Source organism: Nanorana parkeri, unplaced genomic scaffold (genome assembly GCF_000935625.1).
Source record: "Nanorana parkeri isolate BGI_ZX_2015 unplaced genomic scaffold, ASM93562v1 scaffold1465, whole genome shotgun sequence".
In the NCBI taxonomy this organism is placed as follows: domain Eukaryota; kingdom Metazoa; phylum Chordata; class Amphibia; order Anura; family Dicroglossidae; genus Nanorana; species Nanorana parkeri.
In genome coordinates this window covers 285,823-300,127 of record NW_017307733.1, presented here as the reverse complement: position 1 = coordinate 300,127, position 14,305 = coordinate 285,823, and the positions used below count along the sequence as shown (strand labels likewise).

Below are 14,305 nucleotides of genomic sequence, written 5' to 3'. Positions count from 1 at the left end.
TGGGCAAGTATATAGTATCCTCTTAGCATCTGGCCAGGCCTGCTTTTAAACTTGTATGCTTCAAAACAGTTAAAATCCATTTAAAAGAAAACCAAACGCACACCACAAGTTTACAAAACGCACACATTGTACCTGACAGTCTTTTTCTTAGCCTGTGAGGGGTGGTGGAGATAAATTCATTTTTTCTTCCCTGAGTGGAAAACAAATAAAGAAGTTATGCCATGAGTTATATACCATCTTAAAGATCTAATCGAGACACAATCAAAAGAAATCAATAAGCATTACAGGTTTATCCATCCTATAGTTAGACCTGACTGTAGACTTCCACTCTATGTTTTGAGGCTGTCTATTACCACACTCTTCAAATCAGCACATACATCCATCAAAAATATAAAAAGATCTCGGCGTTGGGATATCTGTCATCTCTGGGCCAGCATCTTCGTCTCAGATGTAGAAGCTGGCCTTAGATGATGACTGAGCAAATATGGTACCAGCAGTGTGGGGAGAAAGGAAGATGAAAGAATGGTCATGAGGAACAGTAGTTGGCCATACACTGAAGTGAATTTCTGCTGGTTCTTAATCAACTGGGCGAAATTCACAGTGGGCTCCCCTAACAGCAGCATGCCAGCCACTGTCAGACTACAAAGAATACAGCGAGAGATTCCTCCATCCACTTTGTTTAGTGTGGATGGAGAAATCAGTTTTGTTTTTTTTTGCTCAGCCCGCAGGTTGGACGAAAACAAATATAACAGTGTATGTTTAGGATCCCCTTAGCATTCATACATGTATTATAAAATAATATACTAAGCTCTTATGTAGATAACCCTATCAGGGGGTCTACAATATCTTTCTAGCATTAAAGTGCAACTGAAGCCATAACCTTTTTTTTGGTTTTGAGGGATAAATACACCTGTCAGGTTTTTATTGCTGTCTGTGTCTCTGTTAGGGAGATTCACCCTCTCTGATCACTGTCATCACTGAAAATAGAAGAAAATCCTGAAATCTGGAATATGAATAGATGGGAAATCTTCTATGGGGACACTAATTCTGGTGACCCCGCTGACCTCCAGGGTTTTTCCTCTCTCTTCCTGTTGTGGACATTGGACTGGAAGTGAAGAGAAATCTCTGGGACAGAGATAGCAAAAAAAAAACAAAAACCCAAAAACTGAATTTCTAACCCTCGCTTACTCTATCCCAAAAAAAAGTTTTGGCTTCAGCTCTACTCTAAACACCCAGCCTCAGAAATCGAATGCAGAATGCATTAGGGTCTGCCTAGTAAGAGAGATGTGCTGGGCGCCCCCACCAGGGCATAAATGTGGCTAGAATGAAGGCATCTTTCACCTAAATCCCTCCCTTAACCCTCTTCGCTGCCTACGCCTAATATTTTTTGCACATAATAAAATGCACATGTTTTGTCTTCAGCTTATTTAAAATCTCCCAAACATAAAGGGTGACGCTCTATATTAAAATGCTGGCAGTTGCAATTGTTTATATAACACGATAATTACGCTACTGTGTATCAAATCTATATTTATTTTCAGTAAAAAAATACACTCAAATTAATTTTAGTGCACAAAATTATAGAATACAAATCTGCGTTCTATCAGCTTCTTTCATGGCAACAGCAGCCGGGGTTTGACAGCTCTGAATCTGCAAAGTGCGCATACCTCAGGACTTCTGGGTTTCTACTAACCAGGGGAGATCAGTGAACGGTTGACAGGAGAGGAAAGGGGGATTACCAGGCAAGTGATCAGACAGCTTAATCACTGCTACTAGAAAGCTGGCAGCCAGGGATAAAAATATGGAAAAATTCCCTGTTTCCCGGCATAACAGTTACGGCAGCAGAAGCAAAAGTTAAAGTGCAGGCAGAAATAAAGTGCAATAAATGAGAGCAGTTATTAGCAAGGAAAACTTTGACTTACCTTAGAAGGAGTTTTAGTTGCTGCGGATTGCTCTGTTAAATAAAACAATTAGAATTAGTTGATTAGCACGTATACTGCAGCAAGTTTGTTAACATTTGATATGGCAAAACATACTCTTGTTGTTTGGGGGTGGGCTGACAGCTTCCTCAGGACTATCTCCTGTTGAAAAGGTGACGGTTTTCCCAGGAGTTCTGGCCATCTCAGAGGCTAATAAATACATAAAAGAGCAAGGTTACAAGAAACACTTTTCAATTCATTCAATCATTTAAACTGAAATTCCACTTTTAAAGGGAGCAAAACAAATGTTCAGAACATCATTAAATACAATGAAAGAAATGTGGCAATCTACATTGACTCTTTATCTACTTCTGCTCTGGATATTCAAACAGCTCTAACCACTAATGTACTGATAAGTCTTCTTTTACAGGATGTGCTGACTTACTTTTAAAGTGACCTTGTGGGTAAATGTCTTGAGCTGAATTACTAAAAGAATTTAAACTCTTCACACAATAAAATTGAATGAATAATCACTTCATCAGTCATCCAATCAAATGACGTGCAAACAATTGCAAAGGCCTGGCTGTCCCCTGTATTGAGGCTATCTGAGGTGAAAACTCGTCTACACACAGTGTTTGTGCACGAAAAATCCACTGCGCAGCTCCAAGACACGATGAACAAATTTGAAAGAATATGGGATCCGTGGATCCGGAAATGTCTCCCAACCTGTTTTGATCCTGCCTGAAATAACGCCATCACTTTTGACCTGGCCTCTTCACATTTTACTACAGATAGCATTTCTCTAGACCTGTTTACCCCTCCTCATTCTCCTTCTCATCCTTTACCCTTTTTCTTCACCTGACTCTATTCTAGTCTTTCCTTTTTCTTCCAATCCGATTACGATAATTTTCTTGTTGCATGATTTGCGACTGTATTTTGGCTGTCGGCTCTATGTAAGACGCTTAGAACACCAGTATACATGAATATATTCTCTGCCTCAGATATAATCTGTAGTTTGTTCTCCAACATCTTGCTGTCTTTAACATTTACTGGTTTACCAAAATGCTGTACACATACATATATATAACTATGATCTGTATAATACTGTCTTATTCGGATTTTGTATTCTGAAAACTATCAATAAATATGAATTTACAAAAAAAAAAGTTACCAAACAAATTAAATGACGTGCAGATGAAATAAGTAAACAGGAATTAGTTTTCACGAGATTGGATAATTGAAGTGAATATTCATACAATGTATTGTGTGAATATTCTCAACTCCTTTAGTAAATTAGCCTCAACAGTCTACAGAGCACCCGGTGTTGTCATATTTGCAAGGAAGGGAAGTTATATTGTCTCATAGCTAACTTCAAGTTGCAATTGTAATTATATGCATTACGTCAATATTTAAACACAGTTGTTTTTTATTTAATTTGTTTTCATAAGCACCTATTTTGAGTTTTTGGTTTGTGACAGAGTGGTTTAAAGGGTCATTCCCTCCATAAATTATATTTCAGTTTTTGGTAGGTGCCGTAGAGTTTAACCACCAGACAATTTCTTCTATGGGATTCTGTTTGTGAGATTTCTTTGCTTGAGTTTCTGGGTCTGCCCACCTGCCGTGACTTCTATGAGTGGGTCCCATTCTCCCTGTTTGGAATCTTTATTTATTTTATATAATGGGCAATGCAAGAGAAGTTGGACATTCAGAGGGAGGGGAGAATGACAAACTCTGGGTGGATGGAAGCAGAGTTAGGAATTGTGACAGAGAAGTCTCACTGTAGGAATAACCAAGAAATAATAACCCAGGCTCCACTTGTAACAAAAATATCAGGGTGGGCTGACCCTTAAAATGTATGTGTTTATGTAATCCATGGGCCACAACTCAAGACCCCATGCCTGTCCCCTGGCTTTGCAGCTCCCAGAGACGATGCCTGGTCAAGGAGAAGCACTACACGGGAGGGAAACTGGCCTTCGGAACCCTGCTTCTCCTGGGGAGGTCTTGGTTCCCTGGGATCATGAAGCTGAGGACAGGGCCCCAGAATGCAAAGTCACCTGTCTGAAAGGTGGCCCAGGGACCATAAAGAAAAGGGCTCTGCATCACCACCCAAACCATGGAGGTAAGCAGTCAAAAGAAAAGATAGATGGCAGGGGACATCCCACAAGAGACCTTCCCTTCTCCACCCTGTATTCCAGCAGAAACTTTCTGTCCAAAGAAAGAAAAACAAATATTGACCAATTTGGAAGAAGAAGGTCCTTTTTAAAATGGTTTTTGTTGATGTGTTTCCTGTTCTGGTTGGAGGAGGAGCCTATCTCTCATGTGCTGTCTTGGAAGACAATTTGGGAAGAATAGGTTATCTAAGCAAAATGACACTGTGGGCTTCTTCTGTCCTACTTCAAGACATGCTACAGATGTCTCCTCTAGAAAAACAATGAAAGTACTGAAAATGCTTTACCGAGCTGAGCCATCTTGTTTGAGCGTTTAGTAGTCTGGAAAACGTAGACATCACCTCCTCCAGTCACAGGGCCATTTTCCAAATTATCTGCATTAGGAAATAAATAAGACATTATAAAAGCGACAATAATAAAGAACAACAAGCAAATGGTATTCACCAACATTTAAGGAACCTACCTTCAGAATTTACTCCTAACACATTCACATAGTCCTTTTCCTTCCACATTTCCACATCCCCACTCTCGGTATACAGCTCGCTGACATTCTTAGTCAAGCTTTTTGCATTTGCGATTTTCTGTATAGTGCTGCTCCTTAGCCTTCCTCCTAAAATGACAACAGTAATGACAATGATTTTTTTTTGCAGAGGAAAGACAAACCGAAGGGATAATGTTTAGACTGCCGTCACAGCTAACGTTCAAAGTGATAAGCTGATAAACGCAACTTCCATACGTATATACGGATGTATAATGTCTCAAAGGAGCTTAAGTAAAAGTGTCGCACATAAGAGCTACCTGAATTTGTTGCATGCATCAGAAATACCAAGAAAACTGTTATATGGCTTTCATGATTTTGGTGCAGGACTTTGTAACACAGCCATAACCTCAGAAAGTGTTGCAAATACTTTATTGAATTCCATTATCTCCCAACCGGTTTGTTTATGAGCATTTACAGTGATGTTATATTGGAGGTGTTGAACTTGGTACTGGGCTCAGCATGGTGCCATGGTATACTGAGTACATGGTGCCAGCCTATGTACTGTTACAGAATACTATTTGACTGTATGCGGAATTTGATGAACTGCTTGCAACTATTGGATCATCAGAATTCTTCCTGGTAATGACTAGGAAGATTACATTTCACTTTAATGAATTGCATTAGTATGGTGAAATGTTAGTACACGAATATATATATATATAGATACACATATATATGAATGTACAAACTTTTCTTGTTTCTTCCAAAATTAAAGAGCTGCCAGCATAACCACACTGTAATATACATTGATAACTAAATATGAATTACACAGCAGGGACTCTGTTATTAGCATGTGCAGCTTTGAAAACCAAGCCTCCTCTTCATTTGGCCTCTTACATCAGAGGTGTCTATAGCTCCTGTGATTAATAACTACACAGTGAGAATTCAAATGACTGCAATTAGTAGAAACATTGAAAGTTGGCTCCTTCTGCTGGAAATCAGTCTCCACAATCCCAAGAAAGAGAAGTCAGTAGATGTCTACAGTAAATGTTCATAATCCAAGGCATGCATGGCTCAAACTACCGACACACCACTAGGCTAGTAAATGTAAATAAATAAAAAGAGGGTCGAGGTCTAAACCTGAATCCTTTGTGAACACCCATAAACATTATCCTGAAGTTAATGGTACAACATATGCAGGAAGATTACACACATGAAATGTCAGCAGTTTTACCAGGACTGTCCGTGCTGCAAGTGAATAGAATGACGCACCTTCTTGTTTATCAATGATGTGCTCCAAAACATCTTCATCGGGTACAAACTGAACCTGCAGGGTTTTCTTCCCTTTATCTGTATCATGGCTCATGTCTTCTGCTCTGTAACAGAAATCAGGAAACTATTCTATTACAATCACTGAGTAAATGTGGTCATGAGAATAGCTAACAATAAAGACAATGGTAAAAAGGGCAATAACATGGTAATAACACTAACCAGGAACTCCAAGTAAATATTAGGAAATATTATCTGTCATATTGCAGTAGAATTAGTCTATTATGTCTGGAACTCTTTACCCCAACCTGTCCGACTATCTCCCACCTTGACTGCCTTTAGGCGTTCCCTAAAGACTCATCTCTTCAGGGAAGCTTATCCCACCTCAACCTAACTGCTCAACCATCAAGTTGTCAAACATTTCATCCCCACACAACTACCTCCTCGTGTATCACTTCCCCCTCCCTTTTAGATTGTAAGCCCTCAGGGGCAGGGCCCTCCTTACCATCTTGTCTTGAGTTGTATTGCGATTGTAATGTCTTCCTTGTATTGTAAAGCGCTGCACAAACTGTTGGCGCTATATAAATACTATGTAATAATAATATAAGGTCAATGATGTCACTGGCATCCCGCCCCTTTGTTTACATGCAGGGAATGCCCCGGCCACAGCTGACTGACACAACACTGACAGCTTCCTTCCAGTTTTAGAAGTGTTTGGGTTCAGTCCAAACCTGAGCTCATCCCTCATGGCCAGCTGTAGACAGATTTCCCTTAATTCCTGTTTGGTAAAATGTCAGCAGGACAGGAAGTGAGAAGAAATCTCCAACTGCGACTCAAACAAAACAAGTTTTTAGAGTTTTAGAGGCATAAAGTTGTTATTACCGGTTTAGATTTTCCATCACTTCCTGCGCAGTAAAGTGTTACTTACCAGGACAGAAAGTAATGGAAGATCTCTCTAAGGCTCTCACACCTACGGGTTTTTCACTGATATCAACGGTAATGCATTCCAACGTGCATTAATGCAAGCTCCAATGCACTATTTATTGAATGTTAACACACGCCACAATGCACATCAATGTGAGCTCATGCACATCATGATGTGTTTATGTACATCACTTCTTAAGACATGCATTTTGATTCATTTCCGTTGATTTTAAAGGGAAATATTCAAGCAAAAATGCAAAGGTGTGAATCAAATCTAACAGAGCCCTGGATGACAGTAAAAACCTGACAGGGCTTCTAATCTTTTCCCTCTCTGTCCAAAACAACAAAAACGTGTTGTTTTGACTGAACTCCAGGTAAAATGAAGCTACCATTGCAGTGGAGCTGCATACCCCATACCCCCTTCCCTGCACTACACGGGTAAACAGTGCATTTGGTCTAGGGCAGGGGTGGGCACACTCTGACGCTCCAGCTGTGATGAAACTACAAATGCCATCATGCATCTGACTCTGGGAGTCATGCCTGTGGCTGTGAGAATGTTGCAATGCCTCATGGGATTTGTAGTTCAACAACAGCTGGCACTGCAAGGGTAACATCTGATTTCACGTGGAGTTGAGCTTTAAACGTCCAGCAAGGAAAATTGAACTGAGAAAGTCTCCAAGCTGACTGAGCGTTCCTGGAAACACATTACAGCGCGTAGTAATAATGTGATGATATCTCGGCACCTATGAAATCACATCCTCACACCTGATCTTCGTCTATCATACAGGACACACAATAATGATCATGTGTAATCTACAGGAAGGTCCCACCCACTCCAGTCTTACCAACTCCGCTGTCTTCTCCCGCCAGCCGTCCGTCACTCCCGTAAAGTCCAAGCAGGGACAAGCTCAACCAATCATAGGGCAAGCGCTTGCCCTGAAGCCAATCAGCTATCAAGGTACACATTTTTAGCCAATAGGACGCGGAGAGCAGAAAGCGAAAGTGTCTAGCAGCACTGACGGCCAGTTTCACTGAGGGGAAGGCGGGGAGATGCATGTGACGTAAGCGAAGAAGCACGTGTGGCCGGTGGGTGTCGCCATATTTGCTGTGTGAAGTGGTCACTGGTGAGGTGAGCATCTTTATTGGAGTGCCGTGTAAAGCGGCCTGTCACCTCCATTAGCGGGCTCAGGCTGGTGGGACTTGTATGTTACTGGCCCCCTGGTTAATCCTTGACAGGTGTACAGCACACAGAAGTACTGTGTAATACAGAAGCTGGTAGCAGGACACAATCCCGGGGGATGTCACCCCCTTCATGCAATGTGTGCATCTAACTTGCACCTATAACATAACTAATTGGGTTAAGGTGTATATACACCAAGAACTTCAGGTTTGAATATAGTATGGCGAGGTTAACCCTGGTTCGCACCTGTGCAAAATTGTGTGCATTCTGACAGTGCACAGATGCGTTGCCATGATATCTGGGAATCATTCACACTGTTGTGTTGTGCTAAAAGCATGCTACCTGTGTGTTTAGTGCATGCTATCACACACAGCATGCAAGGTGCGTTGCCTGGCACCCCCCTGGTGGGCATGGGCTGTTCTGCAATGCACATGACTCCAATGTGACTGGGCCTTTATTCTTAGGGCTTGTTCCCACCACTATCCAGACATTCAGTGTGTGTTTCTGCATGTGAATTTACATGCATCTGTAATGCGTTGCAATTTATTTTTTTCATGTAACTACAAAATCCAGAGGAGCCCAATTAGGAAAGATTTTTTTCCCCTTCACTTGCATTTATGTGTGTTATATTTACATGTGTTCATGCTCATTCCGGTGCAGAAAAATGCATGCTGCTCTACATTTTTTTTTTTTTTTAAAGCACTGGAACTGAATACAATGGTGTGAACTAGAGTGATCAGAAACCATTGTTTTACTGTGCGTTTATAGAGCTCATCTGGTGTGAACAAGGCCCTAATGGCACCCTAAATACACCTGCCAAAGCAGGTGCATTGTAGCATGCCAAAATGCCTGGTCCAAAAGTACCAAGCCACAGCAAAACCAACACCTTTTATATACTCAGTGTGGGAAAAAACAATGTATGTCGTTATATTATGCCAACTCAATTGAATGCACTTGTGTTGAGACACGCCCAATGCACACTTTTTTTTTTGGTGTAAATGCACCCTTATCTACATTTTAAAATTAATTCCTCTGGGGGGCTGTCGCAAACAACTCAACACACAGGGGCCATGGGGAACACAAGTTGCCACCTTCCAGAAGGAAGGACAGTGTCAACATGAATTCGGAGATGATTTGAGGATCTGCAGCTGAGTGATACACAATTAAGACAAATTTTTGTTAATAGGGTATTCAAATGTATTTTTGAGATTTAACTCCTGAGTTTAGTGTCACTTTACATTTTGTATAGACAGTCCCAGAAAACCTGGGTGTGCTGATAGAAAACAGACCAGCTCTCATGACTGTCAGTTCTGGCCTGTCCTATTCCGCCCTTCGCATCTCACAGTTGGTTAGGAAGGAAAGTGAGGTGCAAGAGGGGATTAGCCAGCGCCAGCAACCGCTATGTGCATTCTTACACAGGGTATATACATGGTTACATTTACTGTTAAATACAAGTGTCTGTGAGTGAACAGAAAAAAAAAATGAAGGACATTTACAGTATAGCTCTCCCTTGCTAAGAAAGTACCACAACTTGCCACATAGTCCATTTCAGGTCTTCTAAAAAAACAACATCATTCACAAAAATCAGGGTTACGATGGGTGTCTCTGAGCAAGCAGTTGGGAAGTGTCAATACATTTTGGTGGATTATAGATTAATTTGGCATATACCTAAAACGACAGAACAGGACATTCTATGTTGATTTAATGTGTGTTCTTGAGGGGGTAATACTGTTCAAGGTATTGTTGGTGTGTCTATAAAGAATGTACATTTTTTAATATATGAGTTGATTTTGTTGTAGGAGCCCTAGTTCTATACAAGGCAATAGGAGGCTAGAAAAGAAAATTAGAAATTCGGTCTATCAAAACCGCCAAGATGATTTAAAGGAGAACTATTGGGTCAGGGCTTTTCCCCATAGTTCTCCTAAGGGTCACGGGAGAACACAAACTAGCGTTCTCCCGTGACCCAAAGCTCCACGGTATACTGAGATGCCGCAGCTGGGATGAATCCAGACAATACTGTCTGGATCCACCCAGCTGTGTGATTGATAGCTGGTTCTGCCTATCCAGAGGCAGAGCCAGCTGTATCCACCCCCTCCATCACTCGCCTCATAATTCTCCTTTAAGACGTTTCTTTACACTGGTGTTCATGGCTTTGGGTTGTCAACATGACCCACTAGAATGGTGTGTCTTTATTAATTCATTATTCAGGTTTTTTTTCTAGTTTATATTAAAGGTACACTCCAGTCAACATGCAAATGTGGCCTTAAGACTAAAGCTGGCCATACACTAGGCATCGTTTCTTGTTCAGGCCCAAGGGCTAAACCAGTATAATGCTTGATCATTCATGGTGGATGTGAGAATCATCCCTGCTGGGCTGCTGTAGTCTGACCTGTGACTGTCAGAATACCTGAAAGGTGACTTCCAGCTGATTGGCTGCAGTCACTTTTCGGCCCAGCCCCTTCAAGAGGAGTCTGAGCTTGTGAATGTTGGCCTGTGTGTTCCATACTGCTGGCATCTCCCCACCCCTTTGCATTAACTGCAGCCGTGCCCATATGATCTATTGACAGACTGAGTGGACCCTTTGACTAGCAGTATATTGATTTTATTTATCAGTTGGTTATATTGAAGAATTTTCTAATTACTCAACAGGTCACAACAAGTACAATGTCCGCTCCACTTGAACCCAGAGAGGCTGGTAAATTCATCACCGAGAACAGTAAGGATGTGTTTGTGGAACCCGATGGTGTGCGTTCTCTTGCTGAGAAGCTGTTTGAGAAGATTGGACGGAAGGAGATGACTCTGAAGGGATGGAAATCAATGCATGAACTCAACCCACAGGACTCTGGAGAAGATGCCGTGAACTGGGTGTTTTTTGCAGACACCTTAAATTTCTCCTTCTGGTCTGAACATGAAGATAAGAGGTTCTTGGTGAATTACAAAGGAAAAGAGTACAGTGGCTACTGGTCTTTCTGTGCTGCTATGAACAGAGCCTTGGATGAAGGTTTGTAGAGATGTTCCCCACAAATTAGCTGATCTGGCTCGGGTATAAGTAGAGAGAGTTCATATCCTGTCTTATAAAGCAAACTCAATACTATACACCCACTTGGTAGATATGTAGTAGCTTGGCCTTAGTCCTCTGTGGCACCCATGAGAATTGAAGACATCCAAATATAGTTCTGTGCAGCACAACGTTAAGGGGCCCATTTACATTTGTACTGTGCGATAATGCTTGTGCATTTATTTGCATTAAGGTAGTCCATTGAAATCACCGAAATGTCCCAAACATCAGACACGTCACACATTTTTGCTATTTGGTACATTGCAGTTCTGAAATAAACAACACCACAATGCATCAACACACGTGTGTGGCTGCAATGCATGTGTTCCTGCAATGCACACATGCAATTATGCAATTCAGCCTCCAAGCTTTAAAGTGACCCTGTCATCAAACATATGGGGGGGGGTGGCTGCTATGGGAGAACAAATTGGTGAGGGGGGTACAAGTTTAAAAAAAAAGAAAAGCTAACAAAGAAGCTACTACAGACATAATGGAGAGAAATGTGACAGAAGCTAATGCAGATAACTGATAAAGAGGTGTACACCACAGGGGTGTTTACTGTTGTGGGCAGTGCTGGTTGGGACACAGACACTAATAATAAAATTAATATGTCTACCAGGCATACTTGCTACTGGGTGAACAGTGTTTGTGCTGGGAACCTGTCGGCTTTGCAGTGCAAGACTCCAGTAGGGTCATATCTGAGAGGAGGCACATTTACTGTCCTGTTGAACTCCTGCTGATCCTACAGCAATGAAAAGTTATATCATCTCTTAATATTTACACATCCGGTGAGCAGATGGACAGGGCCATGAATAGCCTGATTACTCATGTTTGAGTTCCGCTGTATGCTCTTTTATTATTTATAGAAGATGAAGGCTAGCATAGGAAAATCTTTCAGTTAGGATAAATATTGCAGCTGTCTTGACAAAAAGCAGTAACTAAAATGACAGAGTAATGAAAGACACCATGCACTGTCTGTACAAGCTCTTTGTTTCTGGTTTTGGACTTGGACTGTGTGCCTTGGGAACCCCTGACCTTGGTGCAGATATTTGTAGGTAAATGCAAGCTTTTGATAAAAAGAGAATTGAAGCCAAACCTTTTATACATTTTTTTGGGGTGCTTTTCCTTTTCTTTTTTTTTCTGTAACCGAGGTACATTTGCGACAACCCCAATTCCATAAAAGTTGGGACTCTTTGTAAAATCTACATAAAAACAGAATGCAATTATTTGCAAATCTCATAAACCCATATTTTATTCACAATAGTAAATAGAAAACAGGGGAGAACATGTTGCAACTAATTATGTTAATTTGCAACAGGTCAGTAACATAATTGGGTATAAAAAAATCATTTTAGAGTGTCATAGTGTCTCAGAAATAAATCGGTGAAAAGGTGCTTCTAGAAATTTTCAAACAATTTCAGAATAATGTTCCTCCACATAAAATTGCAAAGACTTTAAATGTATCATCTACTGTGCATAATATCCTCAAAAGATTCAGAGAATCTAGAGAAATCTCTGTGAGCAAGGGTCCAAGCCGAAATGCAATATTGGATGCCTGTGATCTTCGGGTCCTCAGTTGGCACCGCATTAATACCAGGCATGCTTCTGTGATGGACATCACTGCATGGGCTCAGGAACACTTCCAAAAATCACTGTCTGTGAACACAGTTTGCCTGGCCATCCAAAAATGCAAGTTAAAGCTACCATGCAAAGAAGAAGCCATATCTGAAAATGATCCAGGAAAATTGCCATCCACTCTGGGCCAAAGCTCCTTTAAAACGGTCTGTTGCAAAGTGGAAAACTGTTCTGTGGACAGATGACTTTTTGGCAACATGGGCGCCGTGTCCTGCAGACTAAAGAAGAGAGGGACCTTCTGGCTTGTTATCAATGTTCAGTTCAAAAGCCTTCATCTCTGATGGTATGGGGGTGCATTAGTGTGTATGGAATGGGCAGCTTGCACATCTGGAAAGGCACCATCAATGCTGAAATATATATACAGTTTTTAGAGCAGCATATGCTCCCATCCAGATGACATCTGTTTTCAGGGAAGGCCTTACATATTTCAGCAGGACAATGCTAAACTGCATACTGCATCTATGACAACAGCATGGCTTCATAGTAGAAGAGTCCGGGTGCTTAAATGGCCTGCCTGCAGTCCAGACCTTTCACCACTAATACAAATTGTAGCACATCAAATATGATGAGACATATGACAAAGAAGACCCAGGACTGTTAAGCAGTTATATTCCTATATGATACAAGAATGAGACAACATTCATCTCCCAAAACTTCAGAAACTGGTCTCCTCAGTTCCCAGACATTTGTGGATTACGGGAGGCTAAACCGTGGTAAGCACGGCCCTGTCCCAACTTATTTTTTTTGTTGCTGCCATCAGTTTCAAAATTACCTTATTATTTTCTCGTAATATTACATTTTGTCAGTTTAAACATTTGTTTTCTATTGTGAATAAAATCTAGGTTTGTGAGATTTGCACATCTTCGCATTCTGTTTTGATGTGGATTTTACACAGCGTCCAACCTTTTTTGGAATTGGAGTTGTAATTTTCATTTAATAATGTACTCCTGTGACCCAAAGTCAGGAAATAATGGGCTTATGCCTGCTGACAGTGCAGAGCCGCATCACAATCACCCGGCCTTTAGTTCCAGCCAGCACTGAAGACACCGTGGTGGGGGGAGGGTATCCCTGCAGGGGAAAATGACTGACAGTCACTGCTCTCTGCAAGAAGAAAAGACTGAGGCTGGGTTCACACCATTTTCAGGACCAGATCTGGAACATAGTGCATTGCATTTCTACAGCGATTTTACCGCAATTAAAATGTAAAAAAAACAAAATAATAATTTTTTACTTTTTCTTTTTTTTTTAGCTTAAAATGGTCTTACAGGTGCGTTCCATGGGTTTTTGATGCGTTCCAGTACATTCCAGACCAGACAAAATAGGACAAGCAGTATTTGTCTGGTCCGGAATGGACTGCGCTGAAATAGGGATGCATTTTGGGTCCGGAAACAGTCTGGTCTGGTCTAAAGGTAATCTGGATGTGGTGTGAATGGGCCCTGAGAGCTGACTGATCATTGGCCACATGATCTGTCAGCACTCGGTGTTAGAGCCGGTGTGGAACAGCTGCAGTATATTAGGGAGGGTATGTTTTACTCTCAAAATTTCACAAAATAACTAGGGATGCACCAAAATGGAATTTTAAGACAGAAACTGAAACCAAAAATTAAAAACATTTGTCAAACCGATACCAAAAATTACTTTTTTTTTTTTTTTTCCAACCTTTAAAAAAAA

At 41.1% G+C, this 14,305-nt stretch overlaps 2 protein-coding genes across 2 annotated transcripts in view; one reads left to right on the top strand and one right to left on the bottom strand.

The window, feature by feature from the left end:
- The window catches only part of ORC2 (origin recognition complex subunit 2), a 30,567-nt gene extending 22,942 nt beyond the window's left edge, over positions 1-7,625 (bottom strand). The window contains exons 1-7 of the mRNA XM_018570152.1: positions 7,607-7,625; positions 5,841-5,942; positions 4,551-4,697; positions 4,375-4,461; positions 2,037-2,129; positions 1,923-1,954; positions 133-190 (exon numbers count right to left, since the gene is read on the bottom strand). Coding sequence (XP_018425654.1) covers positions 133-190; positions 1,923-1,954; positions 2,037-2,129; positions 4,375-4,461; positions 4,551-4,697; positions 5,841-5,934 — 511 coding nt within the window. The 5' untranslated portion in view covers positions 5,935-5,942; positions 7,607-7,625. The remainder of the gene's footprint in view (positions 1-132; positions 191-1,922; positions 1,955-2,036; positions 2,130-4,374; positions 4,462-4,550; positions 4,698-5,840; positions 5,943-7,606) is intronic.
- Positions 7,626-7,842: 217 nt separating this feature from the next.
- Positions 7,843-14,305, top strand: part of LOC108798403 (UPF0553 protein C9orf64-like) — a 17,223-nt gene continuing 10,760 nt past the window's right edge. Inside the window, exons 1-2 of the mRNA XM_018570153.1 lie at positions 7,843-7,878; positions 10,586-10,942. Of these exons, the coding sequence (XP_018425655.1) occupies positions 10,606-10,942 (337 nt within the window). The 5' untranslated portion in view covers positions 7,843-7,878; positions 10,586-10,605. The remainder of the gene's footprint in view (positions 7,879-10,585; positions 10,943-14,305) is intronic.